The 22,500-nt window shown below is 44.8% G+C and overlaps 1 protein-coding gene across 1 annotated transcript in view; it reads right to left on the bottom strand.

Moving 5' to 3' along the window:
* Window positions 1-8,430, bottom strand: part of LOC308294309 (cGMP-inhibited 3',5'-cyclic phosphodiesterase 3A-like) — a gene marked incomplete at both ends in the record, with an annotated part of 72,101 nt that extends 63,671 nt beyond the window's left edge. Inside the window, one exon of the mRNA XM_080737037.1 lies at window positions 8,350-8,430. Within this exon, the coding sequence (XP_080593163.1) occupies window positions 8,350-8,430 (81 nt within the window). The remainder of the gene's footprint in view (window positions 1-8,349) is intronic.
* Between the last annotated feature and the right edge of the window lie 14,070 nt (window positions 8,431-22,500).

The following is a 22,500-nucleotide window of genomic DNA, read 5'->3' as shown; positions in this document are numbered from 1 at the left end:
ACACACACACACACACACACACACACAAAATACGCGAAATATAGCATCAGACACAGTTCGGGCCAAAGACCCAGCCATATTATCGGGTCCATTTTCCCCGGCTCCATTTTAGGGTCAGTTCCAATTTAAATCGGCTCCGGTTCCAATTTAATTTGACTCCGGTTCGGACCGGATCCAATCACTCTCGGTGCCATTTCGGGTCGGGGCTTGTAAATCAGATTTTTTCCGCGGGGCCATTCGGTTTGGTCCAAATAGCCTCGGTTCCACACACAAGCACGCACACACCTCGAGGATGTGGAGGTGTTAATATTTCCGCTCAAAGTGTCAAAGAGCTTCCAGATGCCTGCCGTGTGTATGTGTGTCCGTGGGCGTGCATGTGAGTGTGCACGTGGGTGTGCGCGCGCACGCACATAGGCATGCTTGTGGTTTTGGGATCTATCTGTCTCTTGAAAAAAATAATAAGAGAAAAAAAAAACATGTTCAACCTCAACAGCTGGGAGAGATCAAGATGCTGGGGCGCGCGCACACACACACACACACACACACACACACACACACACACACACACACACACACACACACACACACACACACACACACACACACACACACACCATGTGGCTGCCTAGTGAACTATGACCTGGTGACCCCCAGCACCGATTGGCTCAGGTCAACAGGAAGTGAACTCCCCCTCCTCTTCACCGGCAGGAAGTAAGCTTGAGCCCCCAGAACCGAGCCACAGAACAGTGAAGCGGCCGTCGCCCGTTGGACAAATCTGGGATTGCAAGACTTCCACATTTACAACGCTACTGTTCATGCTTCTACCGTTTGGAACCCTAGTGCGCCTGCTCGGTTTGAACATTTTGAGCACCAAGATTCAGTGCTCAAATTCGGAAGAAGAGGGTACTTCATTCGCTCATAGAGTTATAATATATCTAGGGGTCTTCAATATCAAGGACCCCTTAGCTGAGAGAGAGATTAAGCAGGGAACCCTACCCCACTATACATTGTATACAATTCTGTTACAGGTAGATTCTATCTATACCATAGATAAGCGTATCTCCCAGAGATAGCTTCATAGACTTGTTTGGCAGCGCTGTCGTCAGTGCATGTTAGATTCATGTTCATGTGTAATTTCAGGCATTTTATTAAGTCCTTAATTTGTCACGTCACTGTGTGCGTCCCTGCCCCCTCACTGGCAGTTGAGCCAGTAGGGTACAACAGTACACCCTCCCGGTGGGGGCTCCTCACTGGCAGGTGAACCAGTAGCGTACAACAGTATGTCCTCTCGGTGGGGGCTCCTCACTGGCAGGTGAACCAGTAGGGTACAACAGTACGCCCGGTGGGGGCTCCTCACTGGCAGGTGAACCAGTATGGTACAACAGTACGCCCGGTGGGGGCTCCTCACTGGCAGGTGAACCAGTAGGGTACAACAGTACGCCTGGTGGGGGCTCCTCACTGGCAGTTGAACCAGTAGGGTACAACAGTACGTCCTCCCGGTGGGGTCCCTTCACTGGCAGGTGAACCAGAGGGTACAACAGCTGTGGCAACACAGATGTTGTGTGTGGAGGAAGTAACTGGCATAATGACTAAATCAGTGATATTTGGCTATTCCAAATAAACTGTATAAAAAATAATCAAAAACACACTTGTAGGTGTATCTAATCAAACTTTAAACTTCTGGACAGTTGGAAAACACTCCCCCACCTCTCAAACACAATGCATAATGGGAAGGCAGGAGGGGCGAGGGCACACTGGACCAAACTTCAGATGACCTACTTACTATTATCTCAATGCGCATGCACACACACACACACGCATGCATGCACGCGCATGCGCGCGCGCACACACACACACACCCACACCCACACCCACACCCACACACACACACACACACACACACACACACACACACACACACACAGAGAGATGGGTATGTGGCTCATCCAATTCTTCCTGCGGTCCTATCTATACAACCTGCAGAAAACTCCATCTCCCATGAGGCTTTGTGCTTAAGACTGCAAAACAAACAAACTATATATTTTTTTTCTCGGGGGAGAGTGCAGTGGCTCAGTCGTAAATCACTTCATAAACACCCCCCTCTCCAAAAACACTGATGCATTATGGGAGGCCGGGGTGAAAATGGAGGAAGTGGACATGGTTCCCGTGGTGACAGTAATTGCGTTTTTGGACGGCGTTCCACACAGGAAGTAATTATCACAGATCTGTAGAATCTCTTTATCGTCCTGAAGAAGAATTCCTTCCTCTCTCTCTTTTTTTTTTTACTCAACCACTTAAATCCAAGGATCCGTACTGTGGGGAAATCTTTCACTGAAAATGGGTTGTGACTAAAAATGTCTTATTTTTTGTCTCTTACTTTTTTTTTAATTAATAAAATGTCCAATCTGTAATATGGTAGAGTATGTTAACTATTTGCCATCCGAAATAGAATGGTTGTTGGTAGATTAGCCGTGAAATTTCTATTATTATATTATGATCTGAACCCTATTCATTTTACCAGACATCCAGCGCTATATCACGTGGTCTTCATCCCCCATTACCATACCGCAATCCCCCGTTGTATACTCACCCCAGTTCCCAGTGAAAAACTCAATCTGCATTGGCTTAGAGTGGGAGATTCGGCTGACGCATCATGTCCCTGTGTGTTTCGCGTGCGCGATCCGTTCACGTAAATGTCCCCTCAAATAATCCACGTGTGACTCAAGAGTAGAACTGAAAAGTTTCGCTAGCATAGCCCCCAGCACGGCTGCAGTAGAAGCACTCGTGTACAGACAGTAACCGAATGGGGGAAGGTGCCTTGGAGAAGGAAAGGGCCATGACATCACTTCTGCTTCATGTCAGACCAGCCATGAGCTATCGATGCACGAGTGGTGACTAGGGAAGGTTAGACGATCGCCGATTTTCGGATGAAAATCATTTATTTCGGTAAATACGGGAAAGTACGGGAAAAGACGAGCGGCTAGGAAGTCCGATATAGTACGGTTTTAATATTAAGGGGCTCCCCGTGGCTTGGAAAGTGTTAATACAGTATACTGTAACTTATACAATCTGTATGCTAGAGTATGTTGTTAATACAATGTAACTTAATTGGGGTGGTTGTATTTGGTCTCCCTGCTCTTCTATTGAGACATTTTTGTCGTGTCAAAGGTCATGTCTCACCTATAGACACAGGATCTGACACGAATTTTGACCTGACGGTCACGCTTTATTGCATCCCCTGGGCAAGCAGGCCGGCTCCATTAAGCTGCGTCCAAACCTGGATGGTTTGAGCGGCACGATTACATACATAAGTGAATGCAAAGACGAGACGACACGCGGCCGAGTGCTTCGCGAACGGGTGCAGCGCGAACGATCTGAAAGGGGCGGCGTGAACGGTCGCCTCGTATCTTCCTTCGCCCCACTTGGAAAAATCCAACTGAAGCGACCTTCGCTTCCCCCCCATCGCGTCCTGACAGCCAGTCAGCGTTGATGTTGTCCGGAGACACAGACATGTTTTTGGTGTTTGGAGTTGGGACTGCCTTTTTTCCGGGTGTTTCGCCTTGATTCCAAGTTCCAGACACGGACCTGCGCGAAGTGAAGCGATAGAAGCGACTAGACTAGAAGAAATAGCTTCAGGTTTGGACGCAGCTTTAGATCAGTGGTTCTCAACCTTTTCAGGCCGTGACCCCCAACATAATCATATTTTAACTGGCGACCCCCCCCCCCCCCCCCCACCCTGACACTAAGAGTTGAGGCATTACATTTTGTGGTTCTATTCTGAAAATAGCAGATCTACATGCTCACAACGCCTCGCGTCACGAGGCGTTGTGAGCATGTAGATCGTCTATTTTCAGAATCACTGCCTCTAATATTCCCGAATGATTCCCTACTCCAGGCCTGGACACACACACACACACACACACACACACTCCAATATAAAACATAACACGTTTGCCATTTTCCCACTCAAAGGAATCTATTGTTGTCTGTTCGCTAAAACATTAAAAAGAAATGCTTCTCATCAGAATCGGGCCGCGAAATGTACAAATAATGAAAACCAAGGTTTCATTTCAATCTAATGTGACAAAAATCCACAGGCAGCCAAATGTCGAGCCGCTGACGTCAAGTACGAACTGTGCTGTTCCGCAAATGAGTTGCAGAGCACACGCACGCACACACGCGCGCACACACACTCACACACACACACACACACACACACACACACACACACACACACACACACACACACACACACACACACGCTCACACACACTTAGTTTTGTCTTAAGGTTCATTCAGACCATTCGCGTGTTGCACGCGTGAGCGCACGCATCCCATTCATTTCCAATGGAGGCTTGCGTGCAGCCCGTCTAGCACGATACGGTAAAGTTCACGCTGAATGCACACTGACAAGGACAGATCTCATTTGAATGAAGTTCATCTCAACCGACTTTATTCAAATCTTGTGCGTGCGTGAGCTCTTGAAGCCAATGAAAGCAGCGCTGCTCTGCGTGTAGGTACGGTATGGCTGTGGGAAATGACAGGGAAGTGATCCGACAGAGTGACTGTCAATCAACAACAGCCGTCGCGGACTGGCCTGATTTCAGACTCAGCTGACACTCAAGCGTCTGACATTGTGCCCCGTCTGAACGATTTCCAGGGGAGGGACTTTTGTGCGAGCATGCACACGCGCGCCCAGTGATCGCGGTGCACGTGATCGCGAGGCACGGTCGCGGCGTGTGTGTGTGTGTGTGTCTGTCTGTGCCAGTGCTGCTTCCATACAGAACTGTGACCAGAAACATGTAATCAACATTGCTCATAACAACATCAATAACAGCTTGGTGAAATAAGCGCGCGTGTGAGTGTGTGTGTGCCTGCCTGCCTGGTGTGTGTACTTCCTGAAATGTAATCGTTTCAACTGCTGCGCGGATTGGATATTTGTTAGACCCACCCCCACCCCCTGCGCTCATTGGAGAAGCCGCAATTTTAGATCGGGAAACTTCCGATTCATTTACTCAACTCCAGAGATACAGTCAAAAATAACTGAAAATCCCAGATTAGTATTTTAATTTAATTTTATTTTTCATGGCAGATCTACAAGCTCACAGACATGTTGTGAACTTTCTGATCGGCTATGTGTAAAAGTACACAAAACACACACACACACACACACACACACACACACACACACACACACACGCGCGCACACACGTATGCAGACAGACACAGATAGTTAGACAGATAGTCATGACCCCCGTCAGCCCAAGACCATGACGAGCAGGATTTCTGTTTACACACCCAGACCACACACACACACACACACACACACACACACACACACACACACACACACACACACACACACACGGTGTCCATATGCTGTCCCATGTGTGTGTGTCATTGCGGGTGGACAGTTCAGAATGTTAGCTCAACATTAGTCTAGTGTAACGCGGACAGTCTATGCTGGCAGATGGGCGGGGTTACACAACCCGGCGAATCTCTCCGGGAGTCTCCGGCCAATAGCATGTGTTCCCTCTCTCCCTCCCTACATCCCTCCATCCATCCATCCATCCATCCATTAGGGATGGGACGATATTGTGACCAAAGAAATTGCGATTTACAATATTATCGCGATAATCAAAATATCCCCAAAATCCATTATCCTGGGGCGGAACATTGTAGATCGGCTATTATTTGGCAAAGAGATTTGGTAGACAGTGGTAAAAAAAGACTATCAAGTACATTATTTCCAGGTCCGTTTTACCAATGGAGGGTTTAAATGGTACCAGTTATGCAGCTCTGCAAATAAAAGGTGAATTGATCCCAGTGCATGACGGAGGATAATGTCACGATAAATGTAAATCTCTGAGTGTTTTTATCACGGTAAACACTAATAAACATTATCCTCGCACCCCCCCATCAGACTCACTCCCATTCTTCCACCATAATCTGAAGACTCACCTCTTCAGACTCCACCTTAGCCCCTAGCAGGTAGCAACTCTGAGGACCCCCCCGTTGAAGATCCACGGTGTAGAAAGGGGAGAAAAGAGCAGGCCAAGTACAGTTGCAACTCAGGTCTATTTACTAAGAATTAGACTGAATTCTCAATACAAGGAAAACTCTTGCAGAAAGTAATCAACTTTGTTCTTTTTACAACAAGGGTTCAAATTTTAGATTGTAATTAGAGAAAAGAAAAGATGAGTGTTTAAATGTTTTCATTTATGGCTTTCTATTGTTATAGCAATTTTAACAATTTTGATTTCAGTGGGTGCATGCATGTACAAGTGGCTAAATATGTCTTTTTAGACCCAACGAGCCCATTCCCAAGATGCACCGCAATCTTTCATGGGCAGATGTGGGTTATGGGGGCTAGTAGTGGTATTGTAAATAGTAATAAATAAATCGCCGGCTCATTGTGTCTAAAAAGACATATTTAGGGACTGGTACGCATGCCCCCACCCACTGAAATCAAAATCTCTAAAACGATAGAAAGCAAAGTTTTCAACCTTTTAACACTCATCTTTTCTTTTCTCTAATTACAATCTAAAATATGAACCCTTGTTGTAAAAAAACTAAAGTTGTCCTTTAACAATAGAAACCAAACAAGGCTCAAGACAGGGCAGAGTATAACATAAGAAGAATTTACCTATGTCATCCCACGAGGGAAATTCAGTTTTCCAGCTTAACCCAGCTGAACCTGGTGCTGCCCACAAGGAGCGCGGGGGAGAGGGGAGCAGTGATAGCTGGAGCAGGGAATCGTACCTGCGACCTCTGGGGCCTCCGGAGTCCTAGGTGTGGACACTAACCACATGCATCTATGGCAGGGTTTCTCAAAGTAGGTGCTGTGGCACGTGCGCACATAGACATCAAAGAGGGCTTGAGCCCCTGCCATTTTATCCGTATGTAAAAAGTGCCCTCTCCAGACCATGAATGCAGTTTTCACTGTGGTGAAAGAAACGCAGCGCAACGCGTTGTAAGCTTGGAGGTCTGCTATCTTTGATATTTTCACCAAAAAGGCCCTTTTAGAAATTGCAGCCCCTGCCTCTCTAACATTCTCTGCACGTCCCTGCCCTAGGGGGCGGTGACGCCAGTCCAAGGGTGCCTCAGAATACTTTGATGATATTTGGAGTTCATCGATATCACTACAGAGTGATGACATTTTTCTGGGCAGAAACTATGATATCCCTGGCCAGGAAGTTGTCCCAGGCTCAGAATCTGAGCTGGGACAACACCGGATGTAGAGCAAACCCTCAAAACATTCAGAATAGAAACCGAACAACAACACTACAACAATCTGCAGCCCATGTTTCGAGGTGAATCCTACCAGACTACTACCCACAAAATCCTTACAAGTTATACCTTGTTGTAAAGGTTCCGTAACCTTTTTCTTCTTAATGTCTACAAGTACAAAACACAAACCAACTACTCTGTCTACACCAAGGGTCGGCAACCCAAAATGTTGAAAGAGCCATATTGGAGCAAATAAACTAAAAACAAATCTGTCTGGAGCCGCAAAAAATTATAAAAGCCTTATATATCGTCGTTGTCGGGTGGAAACCTTGTATGTCCAAAACTTCGTTTTTTATTTATCATCTATAAAATGTACTAAACTAGTGAAAACAGCCGATCTACGCCTAGGCGTTGTGTGCTTGTAGATCTGCTGTTTTCACTACTTTTGTGCGTCAGTCTTGTATGATGAAGCAGGGCTTTACTTTGGGAAAAACACATACAAATTTGAAACTTGGAGATACAAGGTTTCTGCCCAACAGTGACAATATATTAAAAGTCTATATTAGCTATATTAGCCTAATGTCAAAATGACTAAGTAGGCTAGAAATACATAATGAGCATTACATTTAATATTTATTCTACACATTTTTAGAGCATTGGAAAGCGTTAAGAATGGTTGTGTCATGTTTGTCCTCCTACAGAAACCATATTAAAACAAAATATATATATATTTTTCCACCTATCTTTTTCCCTTAATATATTTTTGAAAAAGCTCCAGGGAGCCACTAGGATGGCGCTAAAGAGCCACATACAGCTCTAGAGCCGTGGGTTGCTGACCCCCGGCACGAACACAGCACAGCAGAAACATCATCACAGACAACGAGAGAGAGAGAGAGTGACAACGTTTCGATGTCAGCCGGACCAGCCTAAACCAGGCTAGAGGCGCGGTGGACACTCTTCATGCTGGTCCATTTGGAGCCTGCACAAAACTCTTCCACAGACTACTACAACTGTAACTTAGTTTGCACGCAAAATAATTCTTCCACAAGGCAACAAAGCGACCTAAAATACAATTAAAACAAACAAGCCAGCAGGAAAGGTTCGAATTCGACTCTTTACCTGGTCTCTCTGGATGCAGGGCAGAGAGGTTCTCCTGCTGGTTCTGCCGCCGCCGCCGCTCAGGTTCTGACCGCGATCCATCATGTCCGGAGATACTACAGATCCACACAGGAACCTCCACGACTATGGGCGACCTGCGTCTGCTTCTCGACCCGCTCAGAGCGGCTCGTTCCTCGGGGCTGATCCGCTTCACCACAGCCCCCTCTCCCTAAGTCCTCCCTCTCCAGCTGATCCTGGTTCTTCCTTCTAGCCGGGCCAGTTCTTCCTCCGGAGGATGATCCAGTCCAGCATACCGCGGAGCCAGGCCGGCCGGCCGGCCAACCCGACCAGGCGGGTATACGCGAGCGTAAGAGGAGGGTCTCCGATCCAAGCGGGGGCCCCGGGACGAGGAGCTTCTGCACGGAGGAGAGGAGATGAGGGGTCAGCAGTGGTTTATGTAAAGTAACTAAGTACATTTACTTAAGTAGTAGTAGTAGTACAATTTTGAGGTGTTTTATTTTTATTTATTTTTTTACTTTAGTATTTCCAATGTTCAGTACTTTTACTTCTACTCCACAACATCATAGGCAAATAGTGTACCTATACTTTTACTCCACTGCATTTATTGGAAAACTTAAGTTACTAGTTACTTTGTAGATTGATTATTAGGCTATTACAAAACATACGTTGAACACTTCATCCCCTATATACATTTCAGCCATTTGAAAATAGATGATCTACAAGCTCACAATGCTGAAATGGGGACATTCTGCATAATTGGTAGCCAGGCCACTTTTTCTTTTGGTAGCTACTGAATTCCGGAATTATAGGCCTACTTGTAACAGAGTCGCCTGCTTCATTGCAGTATTGATATTGATACTTTTACTTCAGTGGTTCTCAACCTGTGGGTCGGGACCCCCAGAGGGTCCCCAAATAATCGTGGGGGGTCCCCAGATGATTAACTTAATGTTCAACATTGTTTTCTCACTCAACAGTAAACAAACCACCATAAAGTCTAAGTGTAGCCTAGTAGGTCTATAGAGGGTCTGCACATTTCCAAAGTGACAATTTAAGGACTTTTTAATACCTCTACATGGCAAATTAAACATTGGTCAAATATTAGAGGCAGCAATTGTGAAAATAGCCGATCTACATGCTCACAACGCCAGATCTGCTATTTTCACAATAGAATTGTGTTTTATAGGCAACAAAATGTAATGCCTCGACTCTATAGTGCTATAGGGTGGGGGGGGGGGGGTCCCGGTCCCGGTCCCGGTTAAAATATTATTGGGGTCGCAGCCTGAAAAGGTTGAGAGCCACTGACTTAAGTAACAAATGTGAGTAGCCTACTTTTTCCACCAGTGGAGAGGAGGAGATGGGGAGTCGGAGCGACGATCCGGCACGGTTCTTCCGACCCAGAGGAGGAGAGCGCTTCGCCGGCTTGGTCCAGCGCTTACCATCGGCGCTGCTGCTCCTCCGGTGCCATGATGATGATGATGATGATACTTGTTATCAGGCGGCGAGAGAGCCCGATCCTACCGGCCCGAAACAGCCGCTCATCGCCGGGGTACCGAGGGGGCGTAGACGTCGGTCCCACCACCACCACTCCGAGGCTTCCAGAAGAAACCCGTCAGTTAGCCAGCCTATTAAGAAGCACCAACCCGACCCCAGGACAGTTTTTTTGGATCCGATCGGAACCTCCCTCCCCCAACGCTTCCAGAAGCTTGGTACCCGAGGAGAGGCTTCCAGAAGCTGGGGGGAAAAGTCGGTCAGGGACTGGGGGTCCCCCCAGACCAGTAGGACGCACAGTGGGGGTAAAAACGGTCCAAACTCCGCTGCTCAGGAGTATTTGGAGAGACAAAAAATACCTCCACTCCACTACGGTTCCGATTGCGAAGCTTCTTTGGAATTCCTCCCCGCGCCCCCCCAAAAAAGGTTTTGGACACTTTAATAGGCTATAGCACCAGGATCAGATTCAGAACCAAACCGGGACGCCCGATCCCCGTGATCAGGCTCTCCCCTCCCGGGCCAGAGGTGAAGGCAAAACTCCGCTCCCAAAAGACAACGCAATAAGGCTCATTTCTTCTCTGAGCTGCAGCTCCTGTTATGATGTGTGGACTGGGGAGGAATGAAGTGATCCCTCGATCCTGCTGCATGCATTGCACACGGGTCTCTCTCTCTCTCTCTCTCTCTCTCTCTCTCTCTCTCTCTCTCTCTCTCTCTCTCTCTCCAGTCTAAACATTTGACGCACGCACACGGACACGCGTGGACTGAACGCGCGTGTGTGAACTGCGCGGGCTCGCCACGCACGCACGCACATATGTAAGAGAGCTCCATGTTTTGAATCAGTGGTAAAAAGAAAAAGGGGAAGAGAAAAAAAAATGCTCTCCTTCTACATTCTAATGCACTGGTTCCCAGGCACTGGGTCGGGAGCCATTTGTGGGTCGCAGACACATTTTTATGGGTCCCTTAATTTTGTTTCATATATTTAGTTTTTAATTATTATTATTTCAAAATATTTTCAAAAACATATTCCCAAAAAAGCTTTTTTTTTTCAAAGCTTTTCAAAAGCTTTTCACTGTTTTCACTAGTTTAATTGGGTCCCGGGCAAGTGTCTAATTTCTCTTTTGGGTCATGAGCGAAGAAGTTTGGGAAACACTAAATACACTTTATTTTTTAATTGAGTAGGCTACTGTCTGTAGGCTACTTGAGTAAATTTTTGGGGGAGTATCTGGTAGCAGTGGACAAAGTATATACCGGTAAATGTATGCCTGCTGAAGTAAATAGTCAAGTTTTGTCTATTTTTGTGTATGTGCTCGGACCACCTGACCTGAGTGTTTCGAATAACGTTATTGCTTATTGTAAGTAAATGCCTAAACTGTAAACTGTAAACTGAAGTGAATGAGCTTCTAGTATAGCTCACTCACAGCCATTTACAATATGCTTGTGCGCCTATACTGCCAGGAATATTATTAATTTTTCAGAGTCACAGTAGATCTCCCTCATATGCATGACATTTTGGTAGGCTGTAGTCTATATAGTGTACACTAGATGTCGCCAACGATTAAGGTCTCTGGCGATTGCTAGAAGGCCTCAAATTAGCAACCAGTCCATCCACTTAGCATTAGCGTTAGCATGGAACGGCGCGGGACCCGTGCACGCCATACGCGCGCTTGATGGTCTAAAAAACTTAGCGACTATGTGCCTTAGATGCCCAATAGACGCACAGACACTTCAAACCGGATCAAAATCCGACGTTTTGATGCTGAGATAGAGCGGAGTTGCTGTAATGGCTTCCAATGTAAAAAAATATGGTTGTCTACTTTGGAGAAATGCTCGATTTCCGGTTTCCGGCGATGACGTCATTTCCATCGCAAAATCATTGCTTAAGCTTATATGAACCTAGAAAGGTCAGTTTTTGCTCTAAAAATGTCAAAAAAATAATATTTTTTTTTTCAGTGTGTGCATGGGGAAAACATGAGTTTGTGTCACATGAAAGCAGACACGCCCATAACATGCATGAATAAACAAAAGAATGATGAATTATTCATGCACAAAATACATCTCGTGTTTACGCACAGAGAGCGGCCTGTCAAAATGGCATCATTTAAAGTTATGCTTTCAGACACCTATGCTCAAGTGGTTTAATATCTATTTGACACGTCATTCAATAATAAATGTTTGCGTGCTTTTACAGGCAATGCATAGGCACAGTGCATTGAGACATTTACACAAAACTTAGAATGGCTGTGATACTCCATACATTTCATGTAGGCTCATACTCATACAGGCCTAGATTAGAATGGTATGAATGGGAGGTAAGGATAGGTGTGTGTGTTTGTGTGTGTGTGTGTGTGTGTGTGTGTGTGTGTGTGTGTGTGTGTGTGTGTGTGTGTGTGTGTGTGTGTGTGTGTGTGTGTGTGTGTGTGTGTGATTTAGGGAACAAAACTGGCACTGCCCTCTGCCCTCTTGAATAGAGCGGCAGCATAGGATAGCATCTCCTGCCCAAGGGCAGGACCTGGAGGTCGGTGCTGAGGTTATGAGTTGGGTTAGCCCTGAAACATGATGATTTGCCAATTTTCCGCTTACGTCTACACAAACATTCAGATTCCTAAAATAAAGTGCTTAATGAAGGCTCACACATGATAAGACTAACAGTGGTTAGTTGTAACGTGCTTAGCTGAACTAAAGCCCCTTTTCCACTGACATGGCCCAACACCACACCACCCCACACTGCCCACTTGTGCCAGGTTTTCCACCACAAGGACCTGGGTAGAGTGGTGTGAAAGCGGTACTAAATGTGGTACTAAAAAGTTTCCAATCTAGAGTAGCTCTGAGCTAGGCCAAACAGGGCCAAACATTTCATAATGACTGATCACTCACTGATCTTTCATTTAGACCACCAGGATATAGTTGTATTACATGATAATAGATTCTATTGTGTTATTATAACCACTATTATAATCTATTATAGTGTATTATAATTATCATAGTAATACATTAATACTTTATAGTGTATTATAATCACAGCTATAATCCATTATAGTGTATTATAATCTAGGAAAGTCACAGTTAAAAAGGTCAATTTGTTTCTTACCGATAGGGGTACTTTTGTGTAATGGAAAATGTAGATATTTGTATGTGGTGTGGTGTGGTGCGGTGTAGTGTCGTGTAGTGTGGTGCCAAAGCTGCAAACGAAAAGGGGCTTTAAATACCTCGGACAATCATTGGTCAGTCTGCTCGAAACCATGTTGAACCTCATCCATGACGGTCGTGATGTACGACCGCCACGTTTCAGGGCTAAAGTTCAGTTGGGTAGTCTCACATGGCCAGACTGTTGCCTCCCACAATTTTCAAATGCTTCCGTCATACAGTCTGGGGCACGGAAGCTCTGATCATGAGCAGCCATGGGCGCAATCTGCGCTGTGTGTTGAATAAACAGAAGTGGCGGAAGTGCTGCGATTAAGGGAAGTTACGTCATATGGTGCAGATTTGTTTACATCCCCCTGGCGAAACAAACCTAAGTAGAATTTAGCTCTTAACTCGCTCTTAAGGTGTAACTTTGTCAGAATCAATGTTTTTGTTTGGATATTGTTTATTGCGAGCTCGCTCACTGCCTCATATATATCGCACCCAGGCTTTTCTCTTCGCAGATGAGTAAGCCTGGCTACGCGAGGTTAGATCATGATCCAGCATGAGAAGCGATAAAGCGAAAGCCAATGACTTACTTCCTAATACTTCCTATAAATAATGACATCAATTACCCATTGCATAATAGTAACCTAAACATTTCTACAATGTGTTACCATAAGCACTTGGGTGAACTTCATATTAATGACAGCTAAATAAAGTACATGAACACATAAATCATAATGAACACCCCTTTCCTCCACAGCACTTGGCACCTTCCCAATCAAAGGGATTGCCACCAGCCGTGCAGGAGAGACTAGCAAACGATCAGCGAATACACAGTTTAACACACCAAGAAGTTTAAAACCATTAGCCCTTGCATGATACAGAAAGCGGTCAGGTTTATATTGAAGCAATAAGCCACAAGAGGCGAGTGGTTACCTGGTATTTTACACCGGCTGACAGGCGTAGGGAGACACGAGGCGCAGCCGAGTGTCTCCAACCCTCTCAGCCGGGGTAAAATACAGGTAACCACAAGCCTTGCGTGGCTTATTGCTTTTCTAAAATGGTTACAATATGGCAACATGAAAAATCATTGACATGTACCAATTAAAACTGTTCTATTTCACTAATAATACACAATAAGGTCTGCGCTGCAAGAAAGTAGTCCCCAGCTACAAGAAAGTATTTCCCGGCCAGGCTGCAGAAACAACACAGGTGCAGATAATTGGTGCACTGTGGAACACTGTGGAAAGAAATAACGCACCTGGGTTTGATATAAACTGATTCAAGGTGTGGGTTATCTCATATACCACAGCAACCAGCCAATCAGAATCAAGGAATGGAACTAGACGTTTTAGAAGTGTATATAGGGCACGGGCAAGGCTGCCCCGTGACATGCTATTTTTTGAAAAATCTTTTACATATACATTTCGAGATGGGGGTCTGTGGCCATACGTATAACTTCAGGGGTCCTTGACATTCAAATCTTTGAGCACGACAGATAAAGAAACTATCATTTTTCTGGAAACCATTAGGATTTAGAAGACATTTTTAGGTATATTTCAGCTCTTGACTTAAAGGGTTTCATGAAGTGCTCATTGAAAAATCTCGAAAAAACATATACCTTTTTAAAATAAAACAGTATAAACCAGTTAGACACCCTATATGGGTGAGAAGCGACCTCGCGAATCGAACTAGAATTATTTGACAGCGTTTTCATACAATTTCATATATTGTCGCAAAATATTGTGAAATGAGCCATTCATAGTGCCTATTCAAAGAGTGATACTGAAGTGAAAAAGAAATAATACTGGTATACAGTTATTTTTTCACCGCTACTGTGACCTGAGTGAACTGAACTGGACCCCCCCCCCCCCCCCCAATACACACACACACACACACACACACACACACACACACACACACACACACACACACACACACACACACACACTGCATAGATCATGTGAGTGTTTATTTGGCCAGAGTGACAGAACTATGTGTCCAAGAAGAAGGTGTGTGTGTGTGTGTGTGTGTGTGTGTGTGTGTGTGTGTGTGTGTGTGTGTGTGTGTGTGTGTGTGTGTGTGTGTGTGTGTGTGTGTGCGCACGCGCGTGTGCGTGTGTACGTGCGGAACAAGACAAAGGAGAGATGGGTTGAAGTTCACCAGAAACCTGGTGTGTTGGTGGTACAAAACCGACGCTGTGAATGATGGAGCTAAACAACTCATACATCCAGCAGTGTGGACGTCAGAGAAAGAGAGACACACACACACACACACACACACACACACACACACACACACACACACACACACACACACACACACACACACACACACACACACACACACACACACACACACACACACAGGGGAGAACAGCGCGTCCACAAATCATGTCATCACAACACGTCAGAGAGAAAAACAGCTGTACGCATAACTGATACCAGACAGAACGTGTTTGTGTGCGTGCGTGCGTGCGTGCGTGCGTGCATGTGTGCTTGCGTGCGTGCATGTGGTGCTATACTTGTGACCAGAGGTGGATAAAGTACTGAAATGTTTTGCTTAAGTAAAAGTATTAATATTGCAATGTTACAGTGGAAGTTTGGGATTCAAAATGTACTTGAGTAAGTATTGGCATCAATATGTAGTGTCCTCATTATGCAGAGGGTCCCATTTCACACGTTTTCAAATGTACAATATGTATATAAAAATAAAAATCTATTGGAGTGGAATGGAAGTAAAAGTACTGAAAATTTGAAATACTCCAGTAAAGTAAAATGACCTCAACATTGTAGGTCTACTTAAAGAAGTAGTTCACCACTTTTCAACCTGTCTTCATATAATAGGTCCTCACTAATGTTCATAATAAAATAGCAAAATTGTTTTCTATTCAGTCTGGGTCTCATAGGAGAGCTGTCAAATCCTTCTACCGGTGACATCATCGTTTGACAAAAAAAAATTAAATAATATTTTTGAAAAAAAAGAAAAATAGATTTTTATTATCACGAGAACAATGGCTTCCACTTTAACATTGCAACTTTTTCAGGAATAGAAAGCCTGCAGTTTCTATTAGCTTGCATTTCCCATTGATGATGTCACCGGTAGAAGGATTTGACCCACCCACAGCTCTCCTATGAGACCCAAACTGAGTAGATTTTTTTTTTAAATATTTTATCATGAACATTAGTGAGGACCTATTATATGAAGATAGGTTGAAAAGTGGTGGAGTGCCCCTTTAAGTACAGTACTAAAATGTAGTGGAGTGGAATGGAAGTAAAAGTACTGAAAATTCGAAATACTCTAAAAAGACCACAACATGGTATTTCAAGTACAGTACTAAAATAAATGTTACTTTCCACCACTGCTTGCAGCAGCCAAATATCCCAACAAGTAATATAGTCGAATCTGAGCATTCGTTTTCTCCTCTTCGACTTTTGCTCAAGTCAAATTTGAATGCGGAACTTTCCACATAGTGGTGTCGATACTTTTACCAAAGTAAATAAAACATAATAATAAATTGTAAGTATCAATAACTTGTGTGAAAACTCAGTGGATTGTCCCTTTAACAAATGTCAGACTGCGGCTCATTGTGAATTACCAATAGGAATTCATAATGGCTGTAGTGAATGAGCAGTAAATATTCCAATAATGACCTGGGAAAACCATTTCTGAATTATTACCACAAAGGAATGCAGTCTCTAGGCGCACACGCACGTACGTACGCACGCACGCACGCACGCACACACGCACGCACGCACGCACGCACGCACGCACGCACGCACGCACGCACACATACACACACGTGTCGTGGTGCGAGTCCAAGGGTTGCCGCAGAATACTCTGATAATATTTTTAATTTATCACTATCAATTTTTTTTTCTTCTTTTTTTTTTGCATCTACACCAAATCTCTTTAACAAAAATGTTGTCAGTTCTGCAAGGGATGCGGGGTTCAAGTGGTTAAACTTTTTTAGCTATTTTCAATCTGTCCTATAATTGAGACAGATATTCTCTCAGGTCTTCCTTGTGGTATACTGTATCTTAGGAGGAAAGATTTACAAACTGTAATTTGGAACAACTGTAAGCATAGCAGTGGTTCTCAAAGTGGGGTCCCAAGGGTCCTTCGGGGGGTTCCACAAGCCTGTACTGTACATCTTGAAAGTGTTTGGAGAATGCATTTAGTTTTTTACACAAATATTGGGATCTATTTTCATCCATGCCTTACCCCTTATCCCTAAACTTCTTTGCCATTTTTTTACTTTTCTTTTTCAACTAGCTGATCTACAAGCTCACAACATGTCGATGCAGATCGGCTATTTGAAGTATATATATATATATATATATATATATATATATATATATATATATATATATCCACAAGTTTCCGCGGGAGTTTACTGGAGACCATCGGGACCAAACTTCCGGGTTTAACAGCAGACATACAAGCTCACGTCGCGTCGCAGAGGCAAACCCGTTGTGAGCTTGTAAATCGGCGCCGGAAGCTCGGTACAGACGTCTGCGCAATGCACTATGGGGCGTTGGAAACTCGTGGATATATATATATATATATATATATATATATTCTTTTTTTTTTTTATAGTAAAAAAAAGGCAAAGAAATGTAGAGATAAGGGGAAAGGCATGGGGGGGGGGGTAATGTATGCATCCATGTTATATTATGATCCAATGCTATTCTCCATGGAGAAAATACAGTACTTCCGTGACCCAGGGGATGAAGGAGTGACTAACCCAGGACTTTGGTATACCAGGGTTTCCCAAAGTGCATGGGTGCTGTGGCACCCTAGGGTGCCGTGATGCCAGTCCAGGGGTGCCGCAGAACACCTTGGAATTCATCAATATCACTTCACCATACAATCTTATTAACCACTTAAGCCCCCAGATACTCGGTCGCCCCGGGGTCCCCCGGGGCTATGTGGGGAGTAAGGTTTTTTTCTCCCCTCTCTCTCTCTTCAGCGAAAATAGACACATTGGAGGCTCACCACACGTCGCATTGTTGGCTTGTAGATCAGCTATTTTAACCGCACAGAGAGAGAGAGAGAGAGAGAGAGCTAGAGGGAGAGAGAGAGTGAGAGTGAGGTGAGGCGTTGATGGAAACTAGTTGACATTGTGTTTGACGCAGCGTGTGTGTGTGTGTGTGTGTGTGTGTGTGTGTGCGTGCGCGCGTGCGCATGTGCAGAGTGAAATGTGTTTACCAGCCCTCATGGGCTCTGCTCGGATCACTGCCAAGTTTCCACTGAAACACACACGTGTGCACACACACATGCGTGCACGTGTAGAAACACACACACACACACACACACACACACACACACACACACACGCGCGCACGAACGCACGCACGCACGCACACACACACACACATTCCCCGACAAACTGGTTCAGCTCCTTCCCATTCACCTACACGTGCACGCCGCAAACGTGCATGAACGTTCACACTCTCTCACTCTTTCTCTCTCTCTCGCAAACAAACACGCACACGTGTGCGACATGCGCACACGCACACACACGGTCACATTCAGTGTACCACCACCTTAAGGAGGGACACATATTTAATGGGGCTCCTGACAGAGGCAAGACCATTAGGACTGACACTGTAAAACACTGTGCAGGTGTTGTGCTCTGTTTGGTTCCCCGTACAATAAAACCCTAGAGCAGGGGTCTTCAACGTTTTCAGGCCAAGGACCCCTTAATTGAGAGAGAGATGAAGCAGGGACCCCCAGATTCCATATAGTTTCATCGTTTGACAACACAATCATCAGTGTATTTTGGATTCATGTCAATTTGTGTTTTCAGATATTTAACCACTTGAACCGTCAATACTTAATAAACTTGACCTTTCACTGTACTTAGTCTGCTCTTTTTCCCCTCTACACCAAACCTCTTTGCCAAAAATAGCCGATCTACAAGCTCACAACGCCTCGCAGCGTGAGGCGTTGTGAGCTTGTAGATCTGCTGTTTTTGGCTAAAGTTATCAGAAATTGCACACTATAGGGTTCAAGTGGTTAATATCAAAAAGGAGAAAAAAAGTTTTGATCACTCAAAGATTTGGAGGCCCCCTGTAGTAACTCTGAGGACCCCCCAGGGGTCCTGGACCCCCTGTTGAAGACCCCTGCCCTAGAGTGTAAAAGAAATATACGGACAAAGGGAGCCCCAGTTGTTTCTACAACCTCATGTTAAACCTGCTGCTATGTGGACCTACTGTACCTTATATATCTAACCTTATGTACACCAGGGTTTCACAAAGTGGGTGCCGTGGCACCCTAGGGTGCTGTGATGCCAGTCCAGGGGTGCCTCAGAATGCTTTGATAATATTTGGAATGCATCAATATCACTTCAGTTAACCACTTGGAGTCTTAGAACTTCTATGCTTGGTAATTCAGTCTGAGGGGGCAGGTGTTCCAGCCTTCAGTATGTCAATGCACTTTGAAGAATTGTCCAATGGTTCAAATCTGTCAAAGAAAGTATTTAGGTCATTGGCAAAGCCAAGTTCATTATCTGTCACAATATGTTTTGTGGGGGATAACATTCCGGTGATGAATTTCATTGTATCCCACACCTTTTTGTAATTACTGGCATTAAACGCGTCTTCCAGACACTGTCTGTGTCAATTTTGCCTGCCTAATTTAAGTTCACATAAATCTTTGTTTATGAAGGCTGTTTTCCTTTCATTTGTTACTTCTTTTGTCTTTGTTCACATAGTATTTATTGTTTGGGTAGATTTTTATCTCCCTTGTAGGAACAACCAGCTGTACACAAAAAAATATATATATAATCATTTGTAACTGTGGTGATTTCGCCCAATGAACCGTCTCTAAAAGTGTCCCAATCTGTACAGTCCAGGCATGCTTTTAGTTGTTCCATGCTTTCATCTGTCCATGTCCGAACTACTTTCTTCTTGGTCTTCCCTCTTTTTAGCTTTGACTTATAGATTGGAGTCATGTACACAACATTATGATAAGAGGTAAATACAGGTGGCCCAACCTTAGTGAGTCTGGTTTTGATGGCTTTAAGTGAAACAAAACAGTGATGCCTCACAAAAATCATGACTGTACCTGATTCAGATTCAGATTCAGATTTCTTTATTTACCATTGTGTAATACACATAGGAATTTGCTTTGGCATACTACATTTTTGCATTCAAATCAATTTTTTCACATATAACATAAACAAAAACAAAAACAAACAGACACAAAAACACCGACAGAACGCAACACACGTAGTCACCACAGCAGCCATGGGCGGCGCTATCTTGCATATGTCTGTATCGTGCCGATTTTGTTGTGTATGGCTCGTATTTTGGCCAGAACAATGGGTGAGTGGGGGACGAGTAGATCTCCCCCAAAGGCGACCCTGTACACCCCCTTTCCCTCTTTTCCTCTTCCGTTTACTTCAAATCAACTCCGTGGGGATGTTATGCAACACTGGTAGGTGGACGTGGCTTGCGTTCATTGTCGTTTTCGGCTCTGGTCGTAGTGCCAGCAGCCCATCTCTGCTGTACACACAAACGAGCCTGGACGCCTCTCCACGCCAGCTGTTTGTGTCGCTGTTGAGTTGAGTCTGAAATTTGACAGTCAGGCATCTTCCATAGGAGTTAATCCACAGGATCAGCGGGACGATTTCCAAAGCTCTCATGTTACACATCTTTACACATATAATGACTTACATAACATAGGCACACAGACAAAATAAACTAAACAGCCGGTAGAGCGGCCGGATGGAGAACCGCGAGGGTCTGAGTTCAAACCCGAGCTCCCCCAGTGTTAGTGTTGAAGTGTCCTTGAGCAAGACTCTGAACCCCTAATTGCTCCCGATGTGCTGGATGGATGGTGCCTTGCATGGTTTCCTCTGCCATCGGTGTATTAATGTGTGAGTGAATGAGTGAATGTAATGCACAATCTATGTAAAGCGCTTTGCAATAAAGCACTATATGAATGCAACATTTACCATTGATCTTATGTCTAACCTCATGTACTGTACATACTGTACCTGCCGAATGAATACAGTATGTGTAGATATGTTAGATGTGTGCCTCTCCTTGACACGCTTGCCAATATCACCTAATTGCCTCAATGATTTGGCATAGCCCAGTGGTTTTCAACCAGTGGTCCTTGAGGGTGTTCCAGGTGGTACCCAGCTACTGTAAATGATGGAGAGTTGATAATCAAATGGACCCTTATAGATCTTTAACTCTCAAGAGTGTAAAATGGACCCTTAAGGGTTTGTGTTCATTTTACGCTCTCAAGAGTTAAATGATTGTTTAACATCTGCAAGTCTACACAATTAGGGAATGTAGAAGAATTGTTATGTTGATCAACGTCCTGTTATCTCTCCTATGGTACCAACATCAATACAGCATGGAATTGTGGACAAAATGTTATCCAACGATGATAAGGGTCTGACAGGCAAAATGTCATCAAATGGTGGTCCATGCATGGCTCAAATGCTGTATAAATAATGGACCTTGATGTAAAAAAGGATGGAAACCACTGGTACAGACCAGGCACGTGTACACATAGATATCAAAGGAGGCTTGAGCCCCTGCCCTTTTATCCGTCTGTAAAAAAGTGCCCTCTCCAGACCATGAATGCAGTTTTTACTATGGTGAAAGAAATGCAAACGCCCTCTTTCCATGCCATACCTGAAGGCAGCATACAAGAGAATTGCCTCGTCCAAACTCTCCTGAACTTGAATGCAGCATCTTGGGTTGAAATCAAGAAATGTGTATAAATCAAGCATCGCTTGGAGGTCTGCTATTTTCGATGTTTTCACCAAAAGGCCCTTTTAGAAATTTCAGCCCCTGCCTCTCTAAGGGTCGATCCATACCGTTATAAGGAGCCTAACTAATTTCGGTTCGGCAGTGTCCAGACCCAAATATGGGTTTCCATTCCCGGTTCGGGGGGGCGTCAACCGACTTTAGTCGGCTCTACGGTGCTGCCTAAATGTTGTGACCTCCCGACTTAATTTCGGTACTTAGCGGTGTCTTCTCATTCATTCAGCCCGGCTTCAAGTGCATATTCTCGGCTGTGAATCCAAGGAAACAGCGTTCGTTTCTGGGAGGGAGACACGCCGACTTCCAAATGATTGTGGACGCCGTGTATTGAGTGTTTCATAGCGAATACAGACAGCAGCTGGGTCTGAGTGATGGCAGGCAGGCGCGCGCGTGACACACACACACACACACACACACACACACACACACACACACACACACACACACACACACACACACAGAGAGAGAGAGCTTTGGTCGCTTCTCGCCGACCGTTTTAAAGAGAAAAGAAAAGCATAGACACAACTCTGCTAATGTTCCGTGTTGATAGGTTTTCCACGACGAGTTGTGACTGCGTGATGATATGCATGCAGCAAATGAGGCGGCCGCGGCACGTCTATAATGTGAGCTTGTAGATTAAATGTTGAGCGTTTGTGAGAGTGAGTGAGAGAGAGAGAAGAGACCCCGTGTCCCCGTCACTGGTGCTGCTGCCTGCTGGAGCTGCCTGCTACTTAATGGACTTCCAGTC

Source organism: Nannobrachium achirus, assembly GCF_963921795.1.
Source record: "Nannobrachium achirus genome assembly, chromosome: 11".
Taxonomy (NCBI): domain Eukaryota; kingdom Metazoa; phylum Chordata; class Actinopteri; order Myctophiformes; family Myctophidae; genus Nannobrachium; species Nannobrachium achirus.
This window is presented reverse-complemented; position numbering and strand designations above follow the sequence as displayed.